General features: G+C 40.7%; 1 protein-coding gene across 1 annotated transcript; it reads left to right on the top strand.

The window, feature by feature from the left end:
* The first annotated feature begins 382 nt into the window (after positions 1 to 382).
* On the top strand, positions 383 to 10,511 carry LOC146629993 (uncharacterized). Its single transcript, XM_085355530.1, has 3 exons — positions 383 to 588; positions 2,195 to 2,273; positions 8,338 to 10,511. The coding sequence occupies exons 2-3, from the start codon at positions 2,256 to 2,258 to the stop codon at positions 9,436 to 9,438; spliced, it is 1,119 nt and encodes a 372-aa protein (XP_085211656.1). The 5' UTR covers positions 383 to 588; positions 2,195 to 2,255; the 3' UTR covers positions 9,439 to 10,511.
* Positions 10,512 to 11,827: the final 1,316 nt, after the last annotated feature.

The raw sequence follows: 11,827 nt of genomic DNA, 5'->3' as shown, positions 1-11,827 counted from the left end.
AATCAATCAAATATGCATTAGTAAATTGCATTTTTATTATTTCATTTGTTCAAACATTACTAAAGTAATTTATTGTTTAATAATTAAATTTAAAATAAAAACACTATTTTTAAATCAATATTTTAAAAATGAATTGTCATTCCATTAATAAATACTTAAAGAAAAGAGTTTCACAAAAAAGAAATCCTCATTTGAAAAACCATTTTCGAATTCAAAATTGAAAAAAAAAAAAAGGTTTTCAACTTTAAAAAAAAAAAATAGATTTTGAAAAGATTTTGAAAACCAGGGGCCTGCACAAGGGGGCAGTAGCGCTGCTCTAATACGTCACAGCTCCCACAAACGGAGAGATGAAGAAGCTGACGTCACTGTTAAAGATGGTGGCAATTGCGTTTCGACGTTAGCAGACAGATGAGGGCCTGAAAGGATCTGCGTTATACCGAATGAACGGTGTGCTAGGCTAAATCTGGGCGATTACTGACTCCTAGTAGGGAGGGGATCTGCACAGTGATCTTCTGCGCGGAGCTCCGAGCGCTCTGAGCTCAGGTTGTCTCTGCAGGCCTCGGACTGCACCGGCAAGGAAAAATAGAGGTATGTGCAAAATTTGTTTTATTGGGTATTTATTTATCATCACCATATAGCATTACTGGAACACACCATGTCTGATTGGGTGACTGATCGTTCTTGTATTTCCCAGTGGAGAAGTTTTTCACTTGAATCGGGTCCTAATTTGTATGATTTTTTTAAGTCTCATTCCCACCAATCAGTAGTATTAGTTTATTCAAATAAAATGATTCATGGCTGTTTATATGTTTATGTTTATATTTTTTGAAAATATGTCTTCATTCAAACTTTTTTATGATGGATGACATAGTTCAAACCTGATGTGTTAAATGGTTTTAATCACTTAGGGTAGGGTATCCTTAGTGGTCATCTAGACATATACACAAATTTGTATATATTTTGTAAAAAAACAAACCAAAAAACAAATGCAAGTTTTGAAGTTTACATTTTGAACGTATTAAAGGTGTACAGTTATTGTAGTGGAGGTGGTGGAGAGTTATTCAGCTCCTTCCCTACAGCATAACCAGCCTTGTGGATGAGTTTGAGTCTGTTTATACCCGTGACCCCAGGGTCAGATTGTATGCATCCATAGCATTAGCATACTGTAGGTCAAAGTCAAATTTATGTCAAAGAATCAACTGACATAAAAACACAGGAAAAGATGACAGAATTTAAGAAAGGGCACATAAAATGAGAGAACCTGAGTAACAACACAAATAAGACTAAATTATATCGTGTATATTTGTGTTATAATAAAATAACACAAATAAAATCAGAATGAGTTCTGACCACTCATTCTGGTTTAAAGCCAGGTTCTGAAAATGTTTTGGGGAAGTCCAAGATAGATAAAATGATCTCCTGGATCAGACCATAAACTGTAAAGGTTGCAGTGTAGCGTCCAAGTTGAGACAGTTGAAATCAAAGCAATGAAGGCACTTAGGTGCTGAGTCCATAACCGGGCTGTGGCAAAGTGAATAATGTCACATGCGGCTGTGGGTGGCGCAGTGATTAGCACTGTTGATTCTATCAGCCAGCTGGGTCCTTTCTGTTTGCATGTTCTCCCTGTGTTTGTGTGGGTTCTTTCTGGGCACTCTCCGGTTGTCTGTCTCTATGTGTTGGTCCTATGACAGACTGACAACCTGTCCAGCCCCTACCCCCACTGTTGGGTAAATTCCAGCAGTGCACAGTTCAGTGTTAAAAAGAATAGCAAGCCCCCCTCCCTTCTGCCCACCACTCACAGAAAGCTTTCCCTGTTGGCCCAAACAACAGGGTGGAAGAGACGTATGCGTTGTCATCCATCTGCCTGTGGACTGCCGGCTCTGTGGTTCAGGCATTGCTCTCATTGATCATACCTGCATCTGATGAACACCAATTCAATTTCAAGCGTGTCCTCAGCAAATTTGAATCAAAATTTACAAAAATTTGAGTATTTTTGAAATGACAAAAAGGCTTTGATGAAATAGTGTCTCATCTCCACTAATAAAAGAATTGTTGAAAATAAGTAGCATGTGGAATGTGGCTAATTGCTTTAGAGCAATTTCAAGTTCAGCATAGTGGAATTAAATGTCTATTTTAATGTTATGTCATATGCCTGTGTTTGAGTGATAAATAATCTTCTTTTTGTGATTTTTAGATGCAGCACAGCTGAGAAGAAGCAGGAAAAGTTCGTAATCTTTTACCAGTGAGCAGGGAAAATGAGTTGTTCAGAAGAGGTGAGCTCAAAAAGAAACCAACATGTTTCAGGATACATGGGCAACAAAAATAAGAATGAGCATCACATAGTGCAGATTCGTGTGTATGGCTCATCATATCTGATGATTGTCTAACCCTGCTGTAGAGTTTTTCTTGGCATTGTACAATGTAATTAGTGTTTGCAATGTCTGTAGAACCATTCTGATGATGTTTTACTGCAATGATCAATTTTTAATGTTGACACGTCACATAGTGGATGTTTCAAAGAGACTTTCAATAGTGTGGGAGCATTTCACAAAAAACAAAGTTGAATGCAAACTGTGCAAAGCAGAGCGTTCCTTGCATGGTAGCGCGACTGCAGTGCATGAGCATTAAGCAACTCTGGAGCCGTCATGTCAACGCTAGAGTTTTAGAGAATTAAGTTTGTTTCAATTTAGCGTCAGTTTGACACCTTGTTAATTAGGGATGGGTATCGAAAACCGGTTCTTGTTGAGAGCCGGTTCCCACTGTTTCAATTCCTTGGAATTGTTTGCCATTTTTGCAAATGATTCCCTTATCGATTCCAGTTGCCCCGCATGACGTCACCACATTGCGGAGCGTCATTTACCTGGCAACGAACACGGCGCCTAAGCGGCTCAAACGCTCAAAAGTTTGGTCATACTTCACGAGAACGGATGACAACAGGTCAACTTGCAAAGTAGATATTTCATTTAAGGGAGGAAACACTACGAATATGCAAAAGCATTTGTTCACAAAACACGCGATGACCTTAAATGAATGTCGTGTTTTTAAATCCGCTCCGGACTCGTGAATCTCAACCCAGCAGCGGCGGTAACGTTTGCACGTCCTCTCCCGTTAATGCGGCAGGTAAATAATCAACTAACAATGCATATTATGTTAGCTGCCTTATTACAAAACCTGCCATTACTGTGCGCTGCATTTAGGTGACCATGATGAGAGAGACAGACAGAGTCTGGCTGGCGCTCGCTGGCAGTTCTCGCTGCAGTCTACAGGTAGCGTCTCCTTTCAGGCCAGGATAGACGAATGTCACCGAGCAGTGACTAAGTTTGGGGTAAAAGGCTTGCATCCATTTGCCACAGCAGATGATTTTCGGTAAGTGAATGTGTTTAATTGTAGGCAGGGACATTACTGGATATTCTTGTGTAATTGCTACAGAATAATTTATGTTATACTTTGTTATTGCTCCAGAAGAATATTTATTTTTTTAATAGTTTACATTTACAGTTTTTTTTTTTTTTGTTTTTTTTTTCCCCTGGGGACCCTGTGACACCCATTGAAGAGCCATAGGCTGGATCTCTTAAGATCTCACTGTTGGGTTTGTAAGGCCGTGTTACTCCTAAATTTCTATCTTGTTCAAAGAGAAGATATAAAACAAAGTTCTAAGCTAATCGACCTTAGTGTTCTCCTTTTTTAAAAAGAATCGATAACGGAATCGATAAAGAATCGAATCGTTTAACAGAATTGAAAATGGAATCGGAATCGTGAAAATCTTATCAATACCCATCCCTACTGTTAATGTATCTTCGTTTACCTGTTGGAAACAAGCTAATTGCTTGCCAAGTGAACACCAGTTCAGTTATGTTAACTAACAGGTGAACTGCGATAGTAAACCAGTGACCTGGAGTTGCTGTTTCCTTGATGTGGTTGTTGTTCTTGTTTTGGGGTTGTTTTTTTGTGTGTGTGTGTGTGGGGTTTGGCTTTTTTGGTTTGTTTTTTTGCATTAACTTTAACATTATTTGACATCAGTTTTTGATAACTAATTCAATTCCATTTTATTTAGATGGCACCATATCCCAACAACAGTTGCCTCAAGGCACTTAATTTAGTGCCTTACTAGATTAGTAACAGCTTTGTTGGTTTTTGTTTGTTTGTTTTCTGTTTTGATAGTAATAAGCGAAGGGTGTCTAGATGATTTTTGCGCTGAAGGACAGGCTCACGCAACCAGCAAATGGTTGACATCTTAACAGAGAGGATTCTCTGTCATGGCAACAACATGAGACCAATATCCATAGTTAAAAAATGATAATCGGCACATATCATTCAGGTTACAGCTTACACAGCTTTCCAGAATTTATTTTACAAGGCTAATGGAGGGGAAGTATGAAACTGCTCTTTGTAAGCTTAAAGGTGCTCTTGAATCAAACACTCTTAAATCAGTCACTAAGTGATAACATTAGCTTCTGCCTCATAAACATGCAACTTGATGAATTGCACACTGGGCCAAACATTGTTCCTTGGATTGAGCATACTGTAGACAAGTTTGAGATTCCACCAAGCAAAGTTGCGTCTGTGACAATGGCTCCAATGTAGTGCTGGCTGCAAACATCCTGCAGGACAAATATGGGTGGGTGTTTATCTGCTGTGCAGGGTACTCTTTACAGTAGGTGTTCAATAATGCACTGAAACGCCTTTTGATCAGTGATAATAATAGTAATAATACATTTTATTTAAAAGTGCCTTTGAAGACACCCAAGAATGCCTAGCAATAGAATAAAACGCATATTAAAAAATGACAAAACAAAGACCAATAAAAAAAGGAAGGAGGAGCAGGTTATGAAGGGCCCTGAAGATGAGCAGAAGAAGCTTGTACACTATTTGGAATTTCACATGTAGGCTGTGAAGTTCCTGAAGGATAGGGGTGATGTGCTGGTATGAGGGGATTCTGGTAATAATGTGGGCAGTGGAGTTTTGAACCAGTTGAAGCTTATGGAGGGATTTTTGGGGGGAGACCATGCAAGAGAGAATTACAATAGTCAATGTGGGAGGTAACATGACTATGAACAAGAATGGACGCAGACTAGGTGGAAAGAGATGGACGTAATCAGTAGGGATGGGTATCGTTTAGGTTTTATCCGATACCAGTACCAAACCGGTACTTTTGAAACGGTGCCGGTGCTTAAATGGTGCTCGAACCGGTGCTTAAAGAATGGAGAACACACACTTTGTCCAAAAACCTCTCATGTTTAGCTGGGGGTTTTTTTTGGTTTTTTTTTTTTGTAAAAATATAACAATGTGTGCCTTTTCTGCAGCTATAGGGGATTTATGGTATCACTGTTGGCTGGAAGCAGTGCTTAAACAATGGAAAAAACACAAACTTTGTCCTAAACCTCTCATGTTTAGCTGTTTTCCACTTTTTCTTTGGTCATTTTAGCCTTTTTGGCCAGGGTGAAAGGAGCGTCTTCCATCAAACAAGAGGACAGCCGCATGTAGCTATGATGATGTTTGCTAGTTCACCTTACATGCATTAATGTAATAACGTGGTTAGCCTACTCAACGTAAATTACACACGGACAACATTAAGCTACTCACGCAGAAAAGAACGGCTGCTGCTGCCATCATCATCCGTCATCATTTCTGCTACACTGGCAGGGCTAGGGGCCAGGACTCTCCTCTTTGGGTTTTTGGGGGATGTTGCTAACTCCGGGCCCGATAACAGACAACCCACCTGCAGTAGATGTGCTCGGTGTGAGGTCTCGCAGCAAGCTATGAAATACGGCGCATTTCTCGGCTTTTAACAAAATGTTATACGTCGCCAGGTGTTTCATCAGATTCGAGGAGTTACCTCCTATGCACAGTATCACCTTAAAGCGCTTGTTACAGGCTGCTGAGTTTGCATCTTTTGCTGTGAAGTACAGCCAGAATTTGACCGCTTCGCCTTGGGCATTTTTAATCTGTAGCTCTGCTCTAAAAGAACGTACGTAACTGGGCCCGCCTACTATCCTCGAAAAGGTAAAATGATTGGCTAGAATCCAAAGTGTGTGACATCTCAGGGAAAAAAAAGCACCGAAATGTGCGCTGCTTTTCGGTCTGGTTACTACCGTTTATGTCAGAACCGATACCGGTACCCATCCCTAGTAATCGGTTAACGTTCCGTAGATTGATATGAGATTTGTAGGATAGTGAGCTGTCTAGAATGACACCAAGGCTCTAATGGGAGAACTATGGAGTTATCAGTAGTGAGGGTGAAATGATTTGCCTTGAGTAGGTTGGATTTATTGCCTATAAGAAGGATTTCAGTTTTATCCTCATTGAGCTTAAGAAAATCAAAGCTGAACCAGGGTTCAGCTAGAAGGACTGAGTGAGAGATGGCGTTGAAGGTTGAACTCGGATCCAAAAGGATGAGAATGTTCAGAAGACCAGAGTCAGCTCTGAGTAAAATATTATCAGTAACTTTAAATAAAGCAGTTTGTGACATGAGCGAAAGCCAAATTGAATTCTGTCGTAGATGTTATTATTAACCAAGTGTGAATGAAGCTGAGCTATGACTATTTTTTTTTTTCCCAAGTATTTTAGAAATGATGGGTAGATTAGAAATTGGTCAGAGGATGTTAAAGTTGTCAGGCTCCAAAGAAGGTTTTTTTCAGTATATGAGTGACTGAAGCAATCTTGAATAAGGAGGGAACGATACCGGTGGTGAGTGAATGATAGCAGAGATGAGTGGGAGTAAGGAAGAGAGGCAGGATTTCATAAGTCCTGTAGGCATAGGATTAAGATGATATGTAGCCCGCTTTGATTTACATATAAACTCAGAAATATCACATATATCAGGAACATGAAAGGTGGAAAAAGGCTCAAAATGGAGAAAACCTTCTGAAGTGGGGGTAGACACAACATTTGAACTGAGTTGGTGGTGAATGTTGTTAATTTTCGTAGTGAAGAACAGCATCAAGGACTTACAGGTTTCAGATGAATAAAAGTGTGGTGGTAAAGCGTCAGAGGGGTTGAAGAAGTTTGTAGAAAAGCAAAAACAGGATCCTGGTGTTACCCTCATAAGAACTGCCTTATCCTCATGCCTTATCCTGTCTTCCTTCTGTCACCCCAGCAGATGGCCCCGCCCCTCCCTGAGCCTGGTTCTGCTGGAGGTTTCTTCCTGTTAAAAGGGAGTTTTTCCTTCCCACTGTCGCCAAAGTGCTTGCTCATAGGGGGTCATATGATTGTTGGGTTTTTCTCTGTATTTATTATTGTAGAATCTACTGTACAATATAAAGCACCTTGAGGCGACTGTTGTTGTGATTTGGTGCTATATAAATAAAATTGAATTGAATTGAACTGATAATACAATAAAAGGTTTGTTTGGCCTGGTTAATGGAATCTTTATACTGGAGTTCACAGATTTCTGCATTATGCTCTAGTTCCCGAGTTTTGGCCTTCAATGCTCAGAGGTCAGAGGTAAATCATGGAGCAGAGCGAAGGAAACAGAGTGGGATTTTACAGAGCCATAGAATCAAGGACCTTTTGGAGTGAGTGGGAAAGCTGATTAAAAACCCTCACGAGAGGGTTGACAAATCAGCTAATTATTTTTCTGATTGGTCCATTAGTCAGCATTATTTCAATCACTCCTATCTCCACTTCCTACGAGCACAGGTCCTGTTGCAGGCTCCAGTACATGCTTTACCTTATCTGCTCAAGTCTGCCCACCTGTGAATATCAACCTCATGATTCCAGGCCAAGCTTGTAGTTAATGATGAAATATAAATTACTTAAAGTTCTATATTGTTTTATAAATTATTAAGTGCTGTTAACAATTCTCAAATATGTTTTTAAGTTATTTATTAACTCTTAATAATTGCTATGGGCTCCTCAATGTAGGTTCTCTCTGGGTACTTCAGGTTCTTCTCGCATTCATGTATGTTGTTAGGTTAACTAGTGAGTCTAAACTGGCCAGAGGTGTGGCTAATTTCTCTCTGAGTGGATGGATGTATGGATTGATTGATTGTGTCCTGGCTCTTTGCTCTCCCCTCTTACCCCTCACCCCCATCTGGTCTGTTCTACCTGACTTTGGGTTAGAGGTGGCATGCACAATGGACAGGACAGAGGTTTTGTGTTTCCTCCATTTTAATAATTGTTTAAGCACTGCAATAGCAAATCTCATACTGTATCTCAGAATAAGCAGTAGCGTATTTAAGCACAAAAACCTATGTAACTTTCCCTAAAATTACAATCTGAGCTGTATCTAACAAACCTCAAAAAACTGCATCTTTTATATGTTAACACTCCATGATATACAGGGACTATTTGAGCAAGTTCTCAGCTGACCTTAATTTGTCTTTTTTCCCCACTTAGCTGAAACCGTCAGATCCAGACAGAAGCAGACCTCACCAGTGTCTGACTTGTGGGAAATGTTTCACTCGGATCTGTAGTCTAAGAAGACACGAACTGAGTCACACATCAGAGGAACTATACCACTGTGAACAGTGTGGCAGCAGTTTCAGCCAGTTAAATGCTTACAAGATACACCTGTATACTCACCCTGAAGACACCTCATACTGCTGCAACAAGTGTGGGAGAGATTTCAGTGACCAGAGTTCCTACAGAAAACACCTTCGCGATCACACTGGACCGTATCAGTGTGAGCAGTGTGAAAAGAGTTTCAGTTACTTAAGTATTTACAAAATACACATGCGTGTCCATACTAAAGAAAAGCCATACTGCTGTGACAAGTGTCCCAAGAGTTTTAGCTTTTTAAGCTCATACAAGCGGCACCAGCTGAGCCACAGTGGAGAGAAACCTTACCAGTGTGATTTTTGTGGAAAAAGTTTCACTCAGTCAGGCCATTTCAGTCTTCATCTGCGGAACCATACCGGAGAGAAACCATATGAGTGTGGCCAATGTGAAAAGAGCTTCAGTGACTTAAGTAGTTACAAGATACACCAGCGTGTCCACACAGGTGAGAAGCCATACTGCTGTGACCAGTGTGGCAGGAGTTTTTCTCAGCTGGGTAATTATAAATCACATTTACGCATACACACGGGAGAGAAACCATTCCAGTGTGAATTATGCAAGAAAAGCTTCTCTATTTCAAAAACATACAAGCAACATATTCACACTCATACGGGAGAGAAACCCTATAATTGTAAAGAATGCGGAAAGAGTTTTGGTCGTCTAAGCAATTATATTCGCCACCTCCGCATCCACACTGGAGAGCAGCCATTCAGCTGTGACCAGTGTGGGAAATGTTTCAATAGCTCATACAGTTACAACCGCCACTTACGTGTTCACACTGGAGAGAAACCATATTGGTGTTCACATTGCAAGAGACTGTTCACTCGGTCACAGTCCTTAAAGACTCATCGCTGCACTGTAATACATGACGATGACGAGAGAGAGAGTGAGGTGAGCTGCTCCTCGACCAATTCCAACCTACAGAAAGAGGTGACAAACTAATGTACGTGTCAAATGAACATGTCTGACATGATGAAAATACCTAGACAAAGCTGATAACTTGCAAGAACTTTTTTGATAAAGAGGATGTTTAAAGGGACAAGTGGATTGGGGGAAAAAAAATGTCCCCCACACTATAAGAGCTCTGGACACCTTGTTATTGGAGCTATCTTTGGGACTCTTTTGGGAATCTCGTGTGATACCTTTGTTCTTTTGTAGGTGATGACAGGGCCAATACTGGTTTATACTAGAATCTGATAATGGCCAGACTAATGGCCACATTTAAAGATTAATGCGAACAGCCAAAAAAATCTGATCTGACCACTAGGCCTGTTGGGTCCAATCAAGGGCCTGACCGTCTCTGCCTGAGGAGAGCTCTGTTGTCAGATGGAGGCAGTATATAAAGTATGTGTTGTTGGTTTGTGACTCACAACATAGAAAGAGCTGATGAGTGTTTAAAAACCATGGAAAATGGCCACTGTCTGTGCTTTTCATGTTTAGTTAGATTTTTTTTTCTTTTTTAAAATTCTATGAAGTTTTTTGTTTGTTTGTTTTTCATGGTTCTCTTATTATCGGTTAAACCCGCTATCCCTGCTCTATACCTGCCCACTTGTCAACCAAATAAGTTTTGGGAGTTGCTTACATCATCTGCTTCCAGCTGTGCACAGCCAGGATCTTGGAGACTGCCCAGGAGCTTCTAAAAACCCCTCTTCCTGCTCTGTCCAACTGAAAAATGTATGCAGTCGGACACATTTGCAGGACCATAAAACCAGCTTTTTATTTTGAATAAAAAAGAAGTGAAAAGATTCACTTCTTTGAATTTAGCAGACTTTTGATGTCACCTGCTTAATTGAATTGAATTGAATAGCCCTTTATTGGCATTGTATGAAATTGGGTGCTCCACAGTAACTTTGCCAGGATAAAACATAAATAGTAGACAGTAGGAATAAGCAGCAACCAGGGGCCCGTTCTTCGTACCTCGCTAAGTAGGTTAGCTGGATTTGATTGTTGACGATTTCGCCTGATCTTGGATCGTTCGGTTCCCCGAAGCTCATCCGGGACTTGCTGTCATAGCAACAGAGTAACTAAAGATAATGCAGCACCTGATCCATTTATTGATGTCACACAGACACATACAGGTCATTTCCCAAAAAAGGGAAATGTACTACTAACATTCTATCACATGTATGTGATTATTACAGATGTAATTCATATTTCAGAGTAGCAATTGCAAATTACTTTGTGTAATCAAGATGAGAGACCACGGCTATAAAAGCGAAGGTGGATTTGGGAAGCCTGTCGCAGCCATGTCCTGTCCGTATACGCGAGCCACCCATTGCGGAAGGTGCAAGATTGATAAGGAGAGTTTTCAGAATCCAGCGTATATTGCGGGACAGACAGGATCCTTTAGCTCAGCGCGACTGTGCTCATAGAGAGATATCGATTTTCCCGTGAGGGTATTATTTACTTAACCAACTTGTTGACGAGGGGGTGCAGGACCACCACCTGTCTTTTTTTTTGCTCTGCCCTTTTCTTGGTTGCTGTTATAAACAAACAGATTATTCCAGGGTCTCTTTCCAAGAGACGAAAAGCAATATAAGTGATAAATATTACCATTCTGTAGAATATTCTTATATTTCACTTTTACTTGTTCCCATGTTCTAGTGGGTCCTGTTGTGGCTCTAATGTGAAAGGGGATATAATATAACATATTATAATATAATGTAATATAATATTGGATAATATAGTGTAATATAATAAATCTACCCTACCGCCTACGGGCCGATGGCGCGATATGGCAGCCTGGCTTCTGTCAGTCTGCCCCAGGGCAGCTGTGGCGACAACTGTAGCTGCCTCCACCAGTGTGTGAATGTGAGAGTGACTGAATAGTGGTATTGTAAAGCGCTTTGGGTGCCTTGAAAAGCGCTATATCAATCCACTCCATTATTATTGTTATTATTAAATTATTTACAAGTTTAATTTGTCAGCAACTTCCTGCCAGCCCTCGCTCCTTGCTTTTGCAGCCTTTGCAGTGTTCCCTTGCGTTCTGATTAAACTCTGAAACTCCTGAAATCCCTCACTCAAGAGTTCTTGCTCTGCTGCCGAAAAATACCGAGCCGAGCGCACTCCGTCGACATTTTCGCCGACCAATCAGAGGGTTGCCGATCAATGTTTCTACTATCGATGCGTAGCCCCTTTTACAACACCCAGTGATGTCACATTACTGCGTCCAGCTGTACTAATCGTCAACAGCAGGTGTGTTCGGGGAACCGGATTAGCGAGCTCACGGTTAGGGCGATGGTTTGGTCTTGGATGTGTCATTTGATCTTGGATGTAGTGAGCGACGTACGAAGAACGGACCCCTGGAGAAATGTATGCAAAACAAGAGAAA

Source organism: Diplotaxodon limnothrissa, linkage group LG6, assembly GCF_057381915.1.
Source record: "Diplotaxodon limnothrissa isolate DT_005_m linkage group LG6, D_limnothrissa_male_GT1.1, whole genome shotgun sequence".
Taxonomy (NCBI): domain Eukaryota; kingdom Metazoa; phylum Chordata; class Actinopteri; order Cichliformes; family Cichlidae; genus Diplotaxodon; species Diplotaxodon limnothrissa.
Note: the sequence above shows the minus strand (reverse complement) of the source record. Positions and strands in the feature narration are given on the sequence as shown.